Below are 20,252 nucleotides of genomic sequence, written 5' to 3'. Positions count from 1 at the left end.
TATATAGATTATGCGCACCTTCCCATTCTTATAATATATTGAGCTATCCGTAAGGTGTGCCGGTAACTGGCTCGTTGTCAGTCTTTTTTTTGGCGGATGCTTTTGCACGTGACTTTGGCACAGTTGGAGCACCAGATAACACAGGAAAAGCTAATGATCGAATACATTAATAAAGAAGCAAATGGCCAAACTTCCCGAGCAGGACCCTCTTCGAGGGAAAATGAGTCTTCGTATTCCCATGTAATTAAAGTTCACTTGGCATTACATCCATTACGTGAAGCGCACGATAGGTGGGGATGAGAGGCAAACTCTTCAGCGCACTCCTGTTTGAGTACTGGAGTGAATGAGCGGGCATCTTCTCAATAGCAATTCCCATCTCCTCAACCTTTTACCTCCCCCCCCCCCCCATCTCTGCCCGTTTTAAACCAAGAATGACTTTGTAAGAGTGTAGGTCTGCACGTTGAGAACGCTGTGGTGGCAATGCTTGGCCAAAGTGGGAATACGTTTAGGCTGTTAAAAATATCGATTTGATTGTCGAGCTATTCGTGTATCAGAATCAGAATATTTATTCATACTGGAGGAATCCGATGGGGTGGGTGAGAACGTAAGAACGTGTCTCTTGGGTGGTGACGTGGCCTCGCGGCAGCGAGCTCACCGCTCACGGTTCGAAATCCAGCGGCCGCCACGGTTATTACTGCGGCGTGTAATAGCTATAAAAATACTACGCGCGCTATCGGCTTCACTATGCACCTTCGAATACCACGGTTGTTTACTTACGGTGCGAAAGAGGTTCACCGTACATGTGACGTTAAGGTTACCTTGGCATCGCTCGCAAGATGTAAGCCCGTTGAGTGCTGGCATCGGTGTCCAAATTCGGCAAATTCTAAAATTGCACTGTGCGAATTTGCTGAATGGGCATTATACGCAGCAAGCCATAGCTCCCCTACTGGCGGGACTAATCCTCCAAGGCACCCTGGCAAACAAGACTCATCCTGGTCTCTTTGAGTTCCCATCAGGTTGAACAGAACAGACTGACCATGTCGGCTCTGGCCACATCGCATGCCGCCGTACCGCAGCGGCAGCTGTGCGGATCCTACGAATAATAAACCTCATCATCTCTGACCCAATTAGTGCCCCGTCACACGCCGTGGCCAATAGCAGAGCACACGCAGCTCAGCTCACGGGCCTCTCGTCCTGAAAAGAAAATGGGAAGGCGCGATCCCCCGTGTGTTTTTCTAACCGATGAATCATTTTTAAATCTGGCGTTTTGGCCTTGACATTGATGCACAGTACGTCAGCGTGCTCTGGATAATGCTGCGCCGGTGTTTTTTTTTTTACTCGGGGACTAGGGGCCAAATTCCCATGTAGACAAAATGGGCAGAACGTAACGGCCGTGGCGGTTTCCCCCCCCCCCCCCCCCCCCCATTATTGACGATGGAGACGCGGCAAGTTTTTCGCTCTCAAATTCGTCAAGATGGGAATCTTCCTCTTATGTAAGGCCGATGTTGATGTCGGGCAACAACGATAATTTTACTTCGAGGTGGTCGAGCCAGATGATTGCGTCAGGCAGGAGTAGTGGATTGATGAGAATCTGGAGCCGTGTGCGTTTGTGATATCCCAGATTAGCGGTTGAGTGGTGGCGATGGAATTTGACCTGTTGGATCTGTGCTCGTTTGCTTCGTGGCAAGGTGGCCTGGTAGCTATGGTTGGTGGGGGTCAAGCGCTGAGCTCGTATCGCTGAGATCCTGCATTCGGATCCATCGCATTACATTCGGTTCCGCACTTAACTCTTTCCCATTCCAATGACGTGCGCGTACGTACGTGTGCGTATGTCATCACAACGGAATCGGAAGAAAAACTAAAATGAAATAATTTTATCGGTACGTTTTCTGACCTGAATACCTACCGAAGCTCCCGCAAAGCCATGCGGGAGGGCGTGTGGAACAGTTTGATGCCAGCTATCATAGAGTGCGGTCGTGTCAGTACATTTCTCTTTGGCGAGTACAATGTCTTTAAAAACAGCGGCGCTATGACTCTCTGAGTAAAATTAACGTTGACCGCTTGCGCGTTCCGAGATTCAGCGGTCAACGGAACTCCCGCCCTGCAACTTGCAGATGTCTCGGAATGGGAAAGGGTTCATTTGTCATTGGATCCTGTCCATTCGGTTGTGGGAATTGTTCTCGCACTCACCGGCAAGCTGAAACGATAATGAGCGACGCTTTGTTAAAACGCTGGCAACGCGTGACAATTTCATTTGTTTGGCTGCGGCGGGTGACCGGAGGGCACTTGCAACATGAAATTGGCCCGGACGGTTGCGTGGAACTTGAAACAATGCTACGATGAATCGAGATACTCTCGCCACTTCGCCTGGTGACCATTGGTGCCATCCCTGCGTTGTGCTTCTCTCAGCCGCCGCCGTAGCGCCGAGGCCGAGCCGCGTGGCACCCTGAAGCGGCTCGTCTGTCCGCGACGCTCGCCCACCGCATGTGAGCGCCGAGACGACCGCTTCGGCCCGGCTCATGCCGTGGGGCAAAGTGAGAGGTAAGTTTTCCGGTGAATCGGCATCGATAGACAAGTCATGATCCTCTCGATTCAGTAGACAAGTAATGATTTCCTCGATTATCTCGATTTCGCATCTCCAATTAGAGCGGTTGGCTACGTATGGTGCGAAAAAATCTCAACATACATACATAGACAAGTAATGGTTTTCTCGATTAATTTCTTAAAATCTGTAGCATTATTTCTCCCTCTCCCCGATTTGATCTCAGTTGCTCCATGAGTGTCGCGCCACAAGACGTAGAATTTATCGGCATCTTTCGTCGAGCTGTGCAACCCTCCGTTACTGAGAACGGCTCGCGAGAAGCGGACATCAGATAACTGCTTCTGAGCTTCTGTTTCTACACACGAGGGAGGCAGAATTTTCCCGCGAGTGCTGTGCAGAGCGTGATGTCGCGTGACGGTCAGAGCGATATTTTCAATACTCAGAGGTGCAAGTTAACCAAATTAAGTACAGGACCAAATCTTGACTTAAAGCTTTCGTGACTGCAGGAATTCGTATTCTTTGGGTCTTTCGGTAAAGTCACGTAGATAGGTTCAAAGAAAGATGTTTTTCTTGTTCGTACTCTTTGGTTCTATTGGGTAAAGTCACGTAGGTGAAAATACGTGACTTTACCAAATAGAACCAAAGGGTATGGATCCTAGCAGTCACGAAAGCTTTAAATCTAGAATTTCTTGTTCGTGTTTTTTTGTTTGTTGTGGTTGCACCCGATTCAAGAGCCGAATGGCTCACAGGGCTATACCAAAATAAATAAACTGAAACTGAAAACCCAGCCACCTCAAAAATAAGCAATTCCTTAGCAATTGACTAACACACCGAAAATATTGTCTACAAAGGTATTGATTTTGCGGCTGCTGTTCAGTTAACACGTTTAGTTTTTGTGGTCTCCGTGTGGTTTTGATGATAAACCTTTGGAAAGATGTTTCCATAATCATGTATCATGTTGCGTGCATACAAAATTTCCGCAGCTAATATTCAATTAATGTGTTCTAATGGTCCATGTGGGAGATACTGTTTCGAGATGCCAATGCATTCCAAGCCTCACAAGGTCAAGGTGTTAAATCAACGTCAGTGGAAGCTACATTGTTTAGAATTATTTTGGGGAATAAAACAGATCCCTTCATTGAAAACCATCAATATTTCTATTCTAATTCAATGATTGTATATTCGTCATCAGGAGTTCCTGTGGTGCAATGGTGAGCTCACTGGACTTGCAATCCAGAGGTCCACTGGCTCCAATCTCTCGGCGTGGCAGTTAAAACGACAGTAACAGGTATATTCTTGGTTCTTTCGGTAAAGTCACGTAGAAAGGAAACAATAAAATAATAAAAATATAAAACAAAACAATAAAATTATTGTATATTGTTTCCCTTATATGTGACTTTACCGAAAGAACCAAGAATATGAATCCCTGCAGTCACGAAAGCTTTAAATCAAAGTGGCAAGTATATCAAATTGTCCCCTGCCCCCCGATTCTCCCGCAGCCTCTGTCCACCCAACAAAATAAATGGCTAAGCCACAGTTAGTCAATCGGCAGGTCGTTTGTGGTTGGGGTAAAGCGTGGGTGCTCCCACGTCATGAAATGCGACTGACCAACGTGGAAGAATAGGCCAAACACCCTGTCAGCTTCGCTGTCACTGGAGGCCCTTCCGCTAGCAAATTGGCAGGGCTGCACCTTTTTACCGTTTTTTTGTTTGTTCTCGTCCATCACCAGCGGTCGGGCAATGATGAACCAGGGCAAGGCGGCAGTGAAGACCAGCTCCCAGCAGCAGCAGCAGCAGCTGCAAGGCAGCAGCCCGGGTATGGCAGGCACCCTGGGCTCAAAGGGCATGGGTCCTGGCGGCCACCTGACCACCAAGGGGGCGGCACCGGGCGCCCTGAGGGTCGGCAAGGGTCGCGGCAAGCGGGAGCGCAGCGAGTCGCTGGAATCGCGAGACCAGCGCGAGACCAACGCCTCCAACGCGGAGTCCGACTGCAAGGGTGCGTACCCGCGGGGGATGCGATGATGCCACGGGGGGCGTAGGGGGGTGGCAGCCCCCGTGGCGTTGGTGGGTTTGGAATGGGCTGAAGGCTCGTTGACCCCCCCACACCACTTCCCTTCTTCCAACACCCCCCTCCTCTCTCTCCCCCTTATAAAGTATTATAGCTGTGGCTCATATCTGTAGAAAGAGATAATGAGATACAGGCGGTCCTCCACTCTTAGTTCCTGGAAAACCCATCATAAAACGGATCGTCGTAAATCGGACCCGGTTTTCCCCCATGGACAGTAGAAACCGTAGAAACATCACCTGCCGTTGTGTTTCTCCTTCCAATCGGCCGTATTTAGCAGGGTTTAATAGGTAAAATTCCACAAAAAAACACTTGAGAATAAGAAAAGATCCATGCCAAGTCACATCGGAAACCAGATTGACTCTCTTAAAATGTTTTGGGAGTTGCATTGTAAAATCAAATTTCTGCACCGTAAATCGATCCATGGTGGCGTTATATAAATGTCGTGAATGTGGATCGCCGTAAATCGGACCATCGCAAACCAGCGGCTGCCTGTAAATGTGAAAGGAGAACATTCTAAGTCACTTATTTGGAAAATGTATGGCTAAACTTTGATGTCAGTTAGACACGGGTTCAGGCCTGTCTGTGATAATCACCCTATATATGCCTCTGATTAATCCTTATACGAATAACATTTGATCGGAGGATATTGATGAAAATGGAAATTTTAGTTAAGGACGTTGTTTAATCAATGCCGGGGTCTACACATGAGCGACCAAATCACTCTAGCATTAATCGCGCAACTCAAATTGCCTGCAACTGCTATGTCCACATCTGGGAAAATATTTTCCCAACAAGGAAATTACACGACGCATTCAGGATTCCAACGACCAGTCATAGTTAGCAAATGTGTGCACGTGATGGAACGCGTCGCTACAAATGGACGGGCAGATCGAAGCTTGAAAGTCGTGTCTGTGTTCCTGTGAGCGACCGGCTCGCGCGACTGCTCGCAAACTCGGTTGCAGAAACGTCCAGATGTACACGATTCCGGTGAAATGTATGCGGTTGTGGACCGGCATTTTATTTTGGCTGTGTTGTGGAAACCTCACGAGTTGCTGTCGTTGCCTTAGCCCCCTTCACAAGAGGTCACGCCGCAAGCTTTGGGTGCAGAGCCTCCTTCGATTCCACGTGGACGTCGGGCCTCGGCCGAGCGCCGTGCAATGGCACGGCCTCGTGGTCCAGAAGCGACTCTCGGATGGCAGGGTGTGGTAGAGGGGTTGATGCCAGTAAGGGGGGGGGGGCGGGGGGCAGGTGCGGCGGGTTATTACGTATTTCAGTTTGTCATCTTATACGTCCCGTAACGGGAACTCGCTTGGCTGTGCGTATTTGACGGCGATTGACGAGGCTGGGCCCGTCGTTTTTTCCGCCGCCGTCCGGTGGTGGAGTTTTTTTTGTTTGTTTGCGGGAGCCGCGGAGGGTTTGACTCCGAAACGAAACGACCACCGATCTCGCGGCCGTCGGCTTCCGCACCTTTTTTGCTGTCCCTGAGCCCCCCCCGCCCCCCCTCCCCCTCGACCCCCCCCCACACCCCACAACTCTAGGCTGCCGAGGAAAGGCTATTCTCGGCTTAGTGCCAGGGTTGTTATTGATGTGCCACAAGGAGACAGTATATTTCCCTGAGATCAATACAGCAGGCCGTTTGCACTTATTTTCCATTTTACTGCTCAGCTTGGGGAAAAAATATGTACTGGAGTGATATAAACAAGCAGAAACTCCATTCCACTGCTGCCAGCGGTTTGTTAATCGTAACAACTGTGCGATGCGCATGTCCATGTTTGGCAGGCAGGAGTGCATGCGTGCCCGGGAGCACAATATAGAGCATTGCTATTCAAGACGTCCTTGCGAGGAATATAAAGGGGAAAAAAAATTAATGGAGTGTACCATTGCTCACAGGGGCCATTCCTCTGCGCGGCTGTGCAGTCGTTTTTACTTTAATTGTGGAGTGTACCATCTTACGTGGGGATGATTTCTTCACGCGGTGGAATGTCCCACCTGCGCACGAACGGATTGCAATGCTCCATCTCTGCGATGAGAGAATTCTAATTTCAAATGTTAAGTCTGAACGTTTTCTTCTTGGTTCACGAAATTATAATAATTCTGGCGCTTTTTTTTATTTCGTCAGTGAAATCCTCATTTGAGGCTGAAAACAAAAGTTCAAGCATGTTCTGCATTGAGATGTTTGATCAATCACCCTAATGAGTGTTTGGCGATTGGGAGAATACTAAGACTACCCGCACATAACTGCATAGCACACAAAGCATCGCACGGATAGTTTGAAAAATCTATTCCTGTGCCTTCATCTCCAGATCCCGAGTGAGGCAGTCTCCTGTCCAAGTACCAGGCCGACCGTTAATTGGATTGCATTTTGTTGGGATTGCTGGGGATTGTTAATGTTTACCTAGGAGGGCCGCACTCTGGGAAAGTCTTGTTTGAGATTTTTGTTTATTTCCTCTGCAAGTATTTTTTTGTTTCCGCGAGGTGCCCAGAGAAATACACGTCCCCAGCGGCAGCATATTTGTCTTTTCGTTCTAGAGGGGGCGAGATGTTAACTCTCTCGCCTCGCTTGCAGGAGGTTGTGGGTTTGGTCCCGACCCTGACGCCTGAAATATATTTGGAGTATGCATGTCTTTCTCCCCGTGGTCGCGTGGATTTTTCTCCGGGTCCTCCGATTTTTCCTGCCACATTTAGAATCGACTTCGCGCATTTAGAGTATTTGGCTGCTATAAATGTGTACAAAAACCATGTTGGTGAGCTACCATTTGCGGTCAGGTCGCTTCTGAAAAAAAGAGATATGTAGCTCAGTGGGCCTTACCTGGTCAAAGAGAAAAATAGATAGAATACTGCATGTGCTTTAACCACACATGTGCACCCTTGTGTTTCACGGTGGATGTTAAAACCACGCGGCATTATTCAACATTAGAGTCGGGCCAAGTGTGCCGGTGTCAAAGGTGCAAAGTTTTCAAAATGTGAAAATGACTCGCAATTTACTTAATTGGGGGAAAACTCATAAAAAATAAAATTATTATTTGTTAATTTACCAGGTAAGGACTACTAAGCTGAATTTCAAGAAGTGACCTTGCCACAAATGAGAGCCCAACGAATCATGGCTTATCATGTGGAAATGTATAGCAGCTAAATGCTCTAAACGCACGTTGTTTCTAAATGCAGAGGGAAAAACCGGAGGTCATGGAGAATAATCCACGTGACCACGGAGAGAACATGAAAGCACCAAATATACAGGAGTCAGGGTCTGAATGGAACCCACGACCTCCTGCATATCAGACGAGGTAGTTAACATCTCTCCACCGTGGCGCCCATAACGGTTGGGGGGAGACCCTTCCGCCGGGCAGCGGCGTGGTCGAAGGAAGTCGCAGGGCTGCACCTATGCCTTTTTCACGAGAGCGCTCCGCTGTCTGTGACGTGTCCCACGCGCGTGCAGACATGGTGTCCCGCGGCAAGCGGAAGTGCGTGCTGGAGAAGAAGACCCCTTACAGCGGAGACGAGTGGTGCTCGGGGCCCGACAGCGATGCCGACGACAAGCCCTTCCTCGCCGCCAGTGCCGCCCCCAGTGAGTGCCCCGTCACCACACGTCGCCTTGCCCCCTCTTCGCCGTTATGTTTCACGCGTAGTAGAGCTTTCGCGACCGATATTATCCTTAACAAAGGTTTTTTTTGTTTGTTTTTCGGGTCAGATACGCGTAAATATAAATGTGTCGTTAAACCCGCCGCCACCCGAGACACAGCGAATTGGTAAAGTTTGTCACGTAAACAAAACGTGACCAAAGAATTACTACTTCAGCATACCTGTGTGTTGGAGAGTAAACGCACAACATGTACGCTTTGAGTACGGCGTTTCGCTGGTGATTACAACCAGCTCCATCAGACGATTTTCCAAAATTGTGGTGACATAACCTTTGCTCTATTTAAGACTAAAACAGGAAGACTGTTTTGGCAAATCGCCTGATGGAACTGGTTGTAAACACCAACGAAACCTCTCCCCGTGTTCTCGCTGGGCATCGCTACTACTGCTACTACTGCGTGGGGTTTTCGCGCTTGTGCTGTATAGCTCAACCCGAGCGGCACCCAAGGAATGGAACGCGTCCGAGAGGACGTCCACCGAGGAGGAGATGGAGCGATGAAATCGGTTCGTGTGCAGCTGCTCGGATCATTATTACATCGCTGGATCGTGAGAGGTGGCGGCGGTTTGGCGAGGCCACCGTCCAGCATCGGATTGACCATGGCTCACGATAATGATGATGATGCTTTGCGGAGCTCCGATGTGTTTCTGGATCGCACCGCGTGTTGCTTGGCATGATGCCCGACGTTTCGCTCCACGTGCTGGGAGCTTCTTCAGGAACTGATTTTAGCAACTCACGTTCTATATGTAGCAGCGGTTGAATTTCCTCGGCATTTTTTTGTTATTTTAATCTTAGTGTATTCGACGACAACCTGTCGAATCTTAGTCAAATCTTAGTCTGTATGTAAGTATTTTGAACTTCTTTCGCACCATACATAGCCAATCATGCCAATCGCTTAGTCATTCTCTTGGTCTAGCTGACTAAAGGTGTCAAACATTTAGTCCACTCTCATCGGACATCAAGCGGAACAGCATGCGATGCAACTCGGAAACACATCGGAGAGATTTCTGGGCATTGTCGCTGAAACCTCATTGGTCAGTTGGCCTCCATAGGACTGTAAGATCCTCGACTACTGTAATTGTAACGTGGTGCCGATGATTGTGTCGAAAATGCTATTTTATATTTCTATGAGTATACGTCTAAAAAAACAACTCATCACATTCATCAATGCACGATCACTGAATAATTAGTGTAATTATATAGCTCTCCAAAGCTAAGCAATCGCGGAGCCTGGATGGGTGACCCACCCTGCACAGAGGTTTTCGTAAGCTTGCAGAGCTACCTGCTGGTCAACCGAGGGCAGTGCAGCAACACCCAACATTCCGCTCTTGTTCTGTGCTCCTAGCATGCTCACCGCCTGCACCAACCCGCACCGATCACGTGGTAAAGTATAGTAAAAAAAAAACGCCCACGGCCTGCTCACCATTTATAGGCCGTCATTCGGCAGTGGCTTGACAAATGGCTGTAGATGTGCTATGTGGTATGGGGGGTACGTAATGCCTTCTGCGGGGGGGGGGGGGGTCTTTTGTGATGAATTGTCTTCGGCAGAGCGAGTGGATGACGATGCGGGTCGCAGTGAAATGGGCTGCACGCAATGCCACGGGCCATATCGGTGGAGAGAGATGATCCTAGAAATTTAAAAGGGGAATTCTAATCTAAATCGATTACGATGTAAATCCACACATGAACTTTGAGTTGAGTTCGACACGGGTGCCGCAATTCATCAACCTTGCAGGTTTCTCCGTGATCAGCAGCCTATTTATGCGACTGATAAATCGTTATACAAATTGCATGTGATTGGAGGATATTGATTAACATGGAAATTTTGACTCGTGTGGCTGATGTTGGCACAGTGGGGTTTTGAGCACCCTGGCACAAAGCATCTGTCTTTAATCGCATGTGCCCTGAATTTTAAACAAAAGTAATAGCAGTATCCATGCATGTTTTTTTTTTATTCAACGCAACTGAAAAGACTGCACAGGGGGTGGCCGGGAGGTCATGAAACCTTCAGAGGCGGCGGCCCCTCCTCTCGCCTGCCCTGCGGCCTTCCCAGCGGTCCTCGCAGGCCTTCCAAGCATGCCCCATGCCCCCACGGGTGCCCGCCCCCCTCCAGGACCAGTGAAGGCCCGGCCCTCATCTGTGCTCATCTTCTCCACGGAGCTGGCCAATAGGTGAGGCCGTGACCTTTGGCGGGATGCTCTCACGTTGCCGTAGCACTCTCCGCCGTCATAGCGTGAGAGTCGAACGCTCCACGCTCCTCATCGTGTCGTGGGATGTTGAGGTCAATTTGATTATTTTTTTTCCGCAAATTTGCCTTGATGTTGGTATTTTAAGGAAAACTTCGGGTATTTTTAATTTTCAGATCGTTGACGTAATAATTTAACGTGTCTTCGCTATAGCAAAAGCGACGTCACCTGACGTTACATGACAACCACTGTTGGCGAGGAAAACACGGACGGAAGTAACGCTAAGAAGTGACATCATTTCCCGTGACAACACATTTTCGGATCAATCCAAAACACGTTTTTTTTCCCTTCCAGATCGCCCGAAATTTCATACGCAGATCCCGATTCTTCATACATTGGTCACCAACACGTTCCGATTCACAAGTAATTGAACACCGTCCTGGACCCTGGCATTGGACGGTTGTTCAATTCATTGCCCTAATCACCACTGAATCGGAAACGCGTAGGTGAGCAACTATTAAACACTGGTTTAACGTGGGTTACTGAAATCCATTATATGGAGGGGAATTTTGGAATTTAATTTGAGCATCTGATACACAATCGTAGACTTTTGCCTTGTTTGCAGTTAACACACAAGTATTGTGACTAAACAAAGTTGAAAAGTGGGCGATTTAAGACTACGTGTCACGTCGTCGAAATTTTAACAGTTAGCTACTTGTACAAATACTACCGTTCAAACGTTAAGTAATGCATTCTCGCCTACCTCATGCTCATTCCGTGGTGAATGTGACTATTACGTTAGGGTGGCACACGGACGACGACGATGATGATGACAACGACGATGTTGGCAAATGCGTGCTGCGTTCGTGCGTCCGCGCGTTTTACACATCTCTGTCGAAGCAAGGTCGCAGTGCGGATTCAAGCGCAGTTCAAGAACGCGAGCCGGCAATAATAGTCGTCTTACGCGAGAGGAGTGCCTTGCTTCGACGAACGCGTTCAATGTGCGAGTTCGTGAGTCGCCTATTGTTAAATAATTGGTTTATTAATCGTTCCTTTTGGTATCATGGCCCCTTGCACACAGTCATCAGATGTTAACCAGAGGACGTGGCGCTTTAACCCAGCGTGCATGTGGAGCGAGTAATTAATCCCATAATTTAATCAGGTCATCAACGAAGGCAATGTCTAGAGCTTCATTCTCGTTTCTTAGAGCGATGAATCTGCAGGTAAATGGTTTTACGCGCGCCTTGTGCTTGTTTGCACACGTGCCCGCGCGTGTGTGTTCACGCAAAACAAAGATCCCCCGTATAGCCTTAACAGACTGTTGGGGCAAGTGCTGTTAGCGAACACCTATGAAGGCCAGAACGGCACATGAGGGGGTGGGTGGCCAGCACCACGCCCAGCCGGCTTAGTCTCCCCAGTGGTGATGTTTTTACACACCGCACCATGTTCTCATTTGAGGCTGAGTCAACCTCGTGGAGGCCCAGGACACGGTTCAGATAATCGTCACCGATGTTGGGTGTGAGCGGGAATCGAACTCGGGCTGCCAGGTTCGTAGCGTAGCGTAGGGCTAACCGCTACACTACTGCTCCCCCCCCACACACACACACACACGCGCGTGCTTGTGTTGCGAATGCGCGTGTTGCCCGCGCACGTGCACGCTAATTCCCTTCCCACCCACTGTAATAACACGCGTCGTTGCTCGGCCTTTCCCATCGATTTGTCGTGTGAGCGGTTGAGCCGGCGCTGCGCCTCCGCTGCCGCATGTGCGCCGGCTGCCTCCGCGCCGCTGCTGTGCGTATGTTGAACTTCTCTCGCACCCGTACGTACATAGCCAACCGTGGATGTACGTTGAACTTCATTCGCATTCTACGTAGCTCACCGTGCCAATCGGAGGTGCTCTTGGGCAACCGAGCACCACGCAGGGTTTGCCATCGGGGGCCCTATGAGCAACCATTTGTATTTCCATCCTTAGTGTGGGCACGGACGTGAATGGTGTTTTCGTATTGATTCTTTTAACTTATTAACCCTTTCCAGTGCTGATATGGTGGGCTGAAAATGTATTCGATGCCAACAACAACTTTCAGTGTAAACTGTTTTATTTAATTGAACGCGTAAGGTTTTTGCAGCTGGAGTTATGATTCGTAATTTATTTTATGGTTATGGCCGTGTAATCATCTGGCAAAGATTGTCTCTTGATTTACAGATTTGAATTGGAGCCAAACAGAATAATTTTTCACATGCTAGTGTTTAACGACGTGCCAATCATTGTAGTTGCAGTTCACCGATGAGTTGAAGGACTCTTCTGTAATAATTATTCCGGTGTGCTGAAACAATTATGTCTGGTGAAGTGAACGCTCTCACATGCGACATTATAATTTGTTTGGTTATGTCAGGTGGTGGCGGGTTACTCGACAGAAAATTGGCCGGATTATTAAGTGGCGTCGCCCAAAATCAGTTCTTAATCAACATTCAGCTTTAGCTGTGTTTATTGTGCTTCTCCAAATAGGGGAAACTATGAATGTTGGGACCTTGGCCATATATATTGTATAACAACAGGAAAGTCTCTCTGAGTCTCAATGTGTTTCATTCAGCAGGATCCTGCTGAGTTTCTCAGTCGAGGGTAATCCTGCTATGTGCATTCCCGCTTGTAGAAATTGCGGGTAATTAAAACATTTGGATTATGAAGCTGGCACGTGTGGCCTAATCTTTTGAAAAATAACTTAATACCCATGGTGACCCTCATGGGAACCAGTGGCTCAGTGGTAGAGTGAGTCGCTCACAATCGGAAAGTTATGAGTTCAATTCCTGGTTGGATTTTGACTCGGCCCATATTCCCTCAGGCGATAAACTGAATAATGGTGGCTAGGGGAGGCCTTCATCCAGCAGTGGATTTATCTTGACTGGCTACGATATGTAGTCTGTCAGCCGTGTATCATATGGTGTACACGGTGTGTGGGGGTTGTGTATAGTGTATGCAGTGTGTCTCGCGACAGTTGCCTGCCGAGTAGTGCACACAGTACTGTACACAAACAATGTTGTCCCACGTCCGACCGCATCGCCGCATATGATGGAATACAAACCTCACGTAGAACATTTTGTTTAGAAATAGGTTAGCCGCATATGCGCAAAAACACACACACCCCGAAGTCGCGTTCGGTGCCACTTTAAATGTTCATCAGTGACACGTTGTGCCTGGGAATGTGTCTGGTTATGGAGCTCCCAGTCGTTTGCTCATGCTGTGAACTCTGTGCGGGATATAACCCTGCATTACGCGTGTCCACTACCCATTGCAGGGCAGCGGAGGCAGTGACGCAGGGAAGGTCCGACTCCATTCTCTCCTTCCACAAGCAAGAGAAGGGCTTCCTACAGAAGGTAGATTTTTGCCCACACAAACATATGATCACCCTTTGAATGCGGGATACAATGACAGCATTTGGGGATTAAGGCAACGATGGTGGTGGTGGTAATTATGGTGGTGATGACGACGATGATGATGATGATGCTGATGATGTGTGTATACCTGCTGCTGTCGCGTGCATAGAACAACCAGCCGCCGGTGAGCCGCACCTTGTCGCAGCTGCTGCAGCAGCAGCAGCAGCCTCACCGAGCTACACCACCTGGAGGTGTCCACCAGCAAGTGGAGCACTCGCCCTCACACCCCCCACAGCCGCAGCAACCAAAACCGCAGCAGCAGCAGCAGCCGCCCTCCGAGCCGGGCCCCCACCCTCTTCCGCCGCAGGAGAATGGCCCCGCTTCCGAAACGTCGGGCAAGGATGGCGGCGGCGGCGGCGGCGACGACTCGGCCGTGGAAAACGGGTCACAGGGACGCGAGACGCCCTCCAACCGCCAGAGTCCGCTGCCGGGGCCAGCCGCTGCGAGACCGCCGGCGGGGGAAGGCCCGACCAATGGCACGGAGGCGGCGCCCGCTGCATCGTCGCAGGCCCCCGGGAGCTGCAGCGGTTGCGCGACGCCGGGGCACGGCGGCGGAATGCCGGCAAACCAGGCGGGTGGCCCTCGTGGCCCCGGCGGTCCCGGCGGTCCCGGCGGTCCCGGCGGCCCCGGCGGCCCCTGCGTCCCCGGCGGGCCGTGCGGCCCTTGCGGCCCATGCGGCCCCGGCGGTCACCTGCTGGGGAACACGGAGGGGTTGTCGCTGGAGCAGCTGGAGCACCGCGAGATGTCTCTGCAGAAGCTGCGCGACATCCAGAGGATGCTCTTCCCAGAGCAGAGCGACCAGGACTTCCCGCTGCGGACTAGCACTTCCAACTGGGGCCACAAGCCCAACCACGACGGCGTGGGCATGAAGAGGGCACCCGACGAGCAGCTGATGCCGCAGGGCATGAAGAGGCCCGAGGACCCGCTGCAGGCGATGATGTCTCAGACGCAGAACCTGGGCGGCGGGCCGCTGGAGCCCGGCGCGATGCAGCCATCGGCCATGCACCCCAACTCGATGCTGTCACTGCAGGAGCAGCCGCCCGGGCTGCACCCCGGGGCCCTGCTATCGATGCAGGAGCACCAGGCCGGCCGGGCCATGCAGATGTCGCCCGGCAGCGGGCAGGAGCAGATGACGCCGGAGCAGCTCGCGTGGTTCAGGCTGCAGCAGGAGTTCTACGAGGATAAGCGGCGAAAGCAGGAGCAGGCCGTCCACCAGAGGGGCTTCCAGGAGATGATGATCCTGCAGCAGCAGCAGCATCCGCTGGGAGGGATGCCGAGGCCGCCGCCCCCTCCGTACCGGAACGTTCCTGGGGGGCGGTTCCCCGACGGTATGATGCCCGGCATGCGGGACCAGTTTGGCGACCCACTGGACTTCCCGGGCCCCATGGTGGCGAGGAGCATGGGCGGCTTCAACATGGGACCGAGATTCCCTGGGAATGCCATGCAGAGGTTTCCCGGCGGCGGGCGGAGGCTCATTGACATGGATGGCCCCATGAACCCGATGCAGCAGCAGCAACTGCACCCGGGCCTCGCGTGGCAGGACGAGCTGATGTCGGTGATGCCGGGCGGCCTGGGGCATGAGCGGATGCCGGTGCCCGAGCAGCTGCTGCGCCAGCGGATCATGGAGAAGCGTGGGATGAGAGGCTTGGGCATCCCGGCGGGGCGAGGCATGCCGCAAAACCCGGACATGGAGCGGCTCTTCCACTCCCAGCGCCACCTGGATCCGGCGATGAACGCGGGGCTCTTTTCCCCCCTGCCCGGCGACCACTCGCCCGTGCCACACCCGGGCATTGATCCCGGTGTCCTGCAGAGGGGCATGCTGATGAGTCCCAATATGGGCGGCCCTCAGCCGGGACTCGGTGGGCCGGACTTTGAGATGATTAGTCCTGCCCCGAGAAACCTCAACCTCATGTCCCCGCAGCAGCAGCAGCAACAGCAGCAGCAGGCGATGATATCCCAGAAGCTGCGAGACTCCCTGCAGCAGATACCAGAAGAGGACATATTGCTGGGACCGATGGCGGAGAGTGCAGACCTCCTGATGCTGGCGCAGCAACACCAGCACCAGCAGCAGCAGAAAATGCTGATGTCAGCGCAGCAGGGCCAGCACGGCATGATCATGTCGCCGCTGCAGGACTTCCCCGGCGGGCCCGGCTCATTCCCGGACATCCTGCAAGGCATGGAGGCGCTGGAGCAGCAGTTTGGGCCCGACCAGGCCATAATGGGCAACAACCTGGCGAGGCCCGGCCCCGTGGGCCCCGCAGGAGGGCCCATGGGTAACGCGAGCGTCGTGCCGCCGCAGAGGGCGCTGGGACGACGGCCGGCAAAGCTGCCATTGCCGGCTTCTCCGGGAATCGGGGCGATGAAGTCACCGAGCCTGGGGCCCGTCCACTCGCCCGCCGTCAACTCGCCCAGCACCGCCATGGCCACCCCACCCAGCGCCTCCATGAAGTCCCCCGCGCAGGTCTGTGGATGCTGACCGTTTAATTTAATTCACAATTATAATTGGATATCTGTTTTTATTTTTTATTTTATTAAGTGGCTGATTGGCTCAGGCGGCTAAGGTTTTCACCGGCCCGCAATGACCAGTGTAGGGAAGTATGGTTAACTAACTGTGGTGAACCTGCACAGCGTGGAGAGGCCCTCGTCCAACAGTGGACTGACAAAAGGGCTGTAGGTATGTTTGTTTAACTTCTTTAGCACCGTACTCATACCTATCAACCTATACGGTTTACCCGTCTTCTTGGACAGGTCCATATGGCGTACAGCCGTTTCTGTACAGGCAAAAAAAATAGTGTCTGTTTCTCCCTTGTGATGGGACTTTGTGGGATGAACGTTGAGATTTATAACGGGCACGGGATGACCAATAATGTCTGAATTGGTCTGTAATAAGGTGGGCACTGATAATGGATTCACAGGTATGCATACGTAGCCAACCACGCTAATCAGAGGTGCGGGGCAAGGACAACAAACTAAACACAAAAAGCAGTTCTAAAGAGTTCATCATGGGCTGTACGTGTACATCGACCTTCTGGGATTCTGACCCCATCACCCCCATTGTCTAAATATACTTTGGGCCAGCCTTCATTTTGCGAGCAGTTTTCCACAATAGATGTTTGCCAATAATGGCCCCTCCTGGCTCGTTCCTCGTTTCACTGCTCTCAGGGCTATGATCCTGATGAGATGTTAACTACCTCGCCTGGTATACAGGAGATCGTGGGTTCGATCCTAACCCTGACGCCTGTATATTTGGAGTTTGCATGTTCTCCCCGTGGTCGCGTGGATTTTTTTCCGGGTCCTCTGGTTTATCCCTCCACATTTAGAATCAACGTGCGTTTAGAGTATTTGGCTGCTATAAATTTGCACGTAATAATCCACTTCATTGAGCTATCATTCCTGGCCAGGTCGCTTCTGAAAGAAAGTTGTATAGCAAAGCGGACCTTACTTGGAAAATAAAAAGAGTTTTTTTGGGTTAGATCGCATAAATACATAAATGTGTCGTTAAACCTGCCACCACCCGACACAGCCAACTAGTAAAGGTTGTCACGTAAAAAAAAAACATGCAAATTCGTCACGAGCACAGCACAACCGGTGTGTTGGAGAGCCAAGCCACAACGTTTACAATCTGAGCACGACGTTTCGCCAGTAATTACAACCAGCTTCATCAGGCGACAGCCAGATTTGTGGAGAAGTCCACCTTCCTAGTTGGCCGTGTCGGATGGTGGCGGGTTTAACGACACATAAATTTACGCGATCCAACCCCAAAAAACCTCTTATGCATTAGTGTCGTGAAGAAACGTCACCAAAGCGAGCGCTACCTGGCCCACTAAAAACGAGCTGGCTAGGCCCGGCGACTCTGCCGCGGCAATCTGTGCCAGGCCCACTTGACCAGGTTTCGTAAACTGAGCCAGCTCGCTTTCCTGGTGGTCGTCATGGGAACACGGCATTAACCAGCGTTTGCTGTCTCGTCCCAGGCACAAACGGCACTGGCGGCCTCTGCATCTGGGAGCGTGGGAGGTGGAGGCAGCGGCGGAGGAGGAGGAGGTGGCGGCGGTGTCGGCTCGGCTCTGAGTGGGCGGTCTCCGGCGGGCTCACCCGCCCACCTGCGCTCGCCAGCGTCGTCCCTGCCGGCACCGTCGCCCGGGTGGGCCTCCTCTCCCAAGGCTCTGCCGCCGTTGCCGAGCCCTGGCGGCGTGGCGACGCACGGCAAGGGCCCGGCAAGCCACGGCGGAACCCCGGCCCCACCGCACACCGGCATGGATGCAGGTGCGCACGCTGCGTTAGGCTCGATCAGGACCACCGGAGTCGGCAAAGCGATGTCACTTTTCTTCGATGCAACGTCAGATTTCACGACGTACGTGAAGATTATAGCCGGTATCGGTTGACCAGAACGTAGTGAGTGTATACCGTATTTTCCGGATTAGAAGATTGCTGTGGAAAGTAAGATGCACCTCAATCTTTTGTCAGTGAAGTTATACAAATCTGGTCACAGACGAACACACATGCTACCCGATTACAAGACGCACCCCCAATATTTTGCTTTAAAATAGAATGGGCGCAGTGCGTTTATAATCGAGACAATACGGTGTTTTTCATTACTTTATTGTACAGCGTGCCGAAGTCAATTCCCAAGTGAGTAACATTAAAGCACAACTTGATCACACTTACATTGTTATTGTACTGTTAATAAGACTTATCTACACAGGATTCCCCTAGCAAATAAAAAAAAATATCCAAGTAGTTTTTTTTATTTGATTGCGGAAAAATAAATTTTACCTCTTTGAGTGAATTTTCGGGTCAAGTAATGGTCTCATTGTGCTGAATAATAGATGACACGTTTCACTTTAAGAATTGGATTGTAATTCAGTCGTCATTGTAAAAGAAAAAAAGACAAGTTCAAAAGTGCATTGCTTGTTTTGCGGCCATGTGAAATACCACATGTAATATTAATGTGGGCTGTTTAATGTTTAATAGGATCTGTGTGTTGTGAGTTTTTTAGTCAATAGTTTGGACAAACGTAGAGATGGAAGATTTCAAGGGTGCACATTGATTAATTTAGCTGATTAAATTTGTGTTTAGAGGTGGCCGGGGTGGCTATAAGGTTAGGGCGCTGAGCCTGCATAGCTAAGGTCCTGAGTTTGAAGTCAGTCAAGTGTGTCTGCGATTAAACTGGGTTCTTGAGTGCGTTGAGTTGATAGTCTCAGCCCCATCAGCAATGACTGCACACCAAAAAAATCGCATCAAATAAAATTTGGTTCTATAACTTTGCTAGAATCCAGCTCTGAGAATTAGAATATCGGTTTAAATGTCATGCTTCGAACCTCGCTCATGTGCAAAGCGAATGGGGAAAGTGCCGCCCTCGACTGTGTTGAGCGCGTATTATGCAGCCGTTCTCCAACGCGCACCATTGCGTCGCTCTGCGAGAGATCCGAAATAATTCTATGTATCCCGGCGTGACGCTGATAGCACAATTGTAATTAAATTGTGGAAAATACGACAAATTAAATAAAATAAAAATTGCGTTTAATTCGCCCCCTTGAGTATGGCTGCAAGCACTGATATGCGAGCACAGTAATACAATTTTGAAGATTTTTTTTTTATGTCTACGAGATATTAAAATGGGTCGCGCGAGAACGACTTAACTGAGTTTCAGAAGGCAATATTTGAGTTAAAGTTATCAACGCAAATTATCTTGAAAAAAGTAACTTTCAGATTTGTTGGCAAAAAAAACTTGAAGTTAAAAACATATAAAATCCTCACAGACCTAATTAACAGATGCAAGAAAACAGAAATGTAATAACTTTTTACAGTGCAATTTCAGAGGTCAAAGAGTTAGCTTGTCGAGAGCGGCGGTGTTGAAATGAGTGGGGCGGAGGTTTTCTGTTGCATCATCTCTGTGTACGCTCAGGAATTTTATGATGAAGTTAACATCCCCACATTGTATTCCTATCACTATCCCAGACATTCATCCTGGTCTGTAGGCGTTATTGAAAAGCACTTTAACGCTATATCCCAAGCAAATCGTCAAGCGGTCGTCGTTATGTGCATGCACTCATTATTGAATTCAGTACATGTGGTACGGACACATGATAATAATGTCCGGGCCACAAGATCTAAAGTGCCCCATTGTTTATTTTTAATATTTATATGTGACGTTTCAGGCAGTGGCCCCTTCCTCTATGGGTAAACATAGACGTGGTCATAAATAAGTGCAGTACGTCGATGCATTTACTGTAGTCCTCTGCTGCTAATAGCATGGCATAGCCCTGCAGATCCCTATAACAAATTGGCATGCATGTTGATTGCCCATTGATTAACATCCACTGTGGAGGAGATGGCGCGATGGTACGCAGGAGGTCGTGGGTTCGATCCCAACGCTGACGCCTGCTGTATG

At 50.3% G+C, this 20,252-nt stretch overlaps 1 protein-coding gene across 7 annotated transcripts in view; it reads left to right on the top strand.

Annotated features, from left to right (window-relative positions):
- BCL9L (BCL9 like) overlaps positions 1-20,252 on the top strand; it is a 174,305-nt gene that overhangs the window by 123,962 nt on the left and 30,091 nt on the right. For 6 of the 7 annotated variants that reach the window (XM_076071239.1, XM_076071240.1, XM_076071243.1 and 3 more), the window contains 8 exons: positions 2,410-2,541; positions 4,272-4,537; positions 8,046-8,174; positions 8,672-8,749; positions 10,216-10,414; positions 13,723-13,801; positions 13,971-16,322; positions 17,833-18,124. In XM_076071239.1, coding sequence (XP_075927354.1) covers positions 4,282-4,537; positions 8,046-8,174; positions 8,672-8,749; positions 10,216-10,414; positions 13,723-13,801; positions 13,971-16,322; positions 17,833-18,124 — 3,385 coding nt within the window. In that variant the 5' untranslated portion in view covers positions 2,410-2,541; positions 4,272-4,281. The remainder of the gene's footprint in view (positions 1-2,409; positions 2,542-4,271; positions 4,538-8,045; positions 8,175-8,671; positions 8,750-10,215; positions 10,415-13,722; positions 13,802-13,970; positions 16,323-17,832; positions 18,125-20,252) is intronic. The other variant, XM_076071242.1, reaches the window with a different exon arrangement.

This window comes from Petromyzon marinus, chromosome 32 (genome assembly GCF_048934315.1).
Source record: "Petromyzon marinus isolate PM22_M1 ecotype Great Lakes invasive population chromosome 32, UKy_Petmar_22M1.pri1.0, whole genome shotgun sequence".
Lineage (NCBI taxonomy): Eukaryota > Metazoa > Chordata > Hyperoartia > Petromyzontiformes > Petromyzontidae > Petromyzon > Petromyzon marinus.
This window is presented reverse-complemented; position numbering and strand designations above follow the sequence as displayed.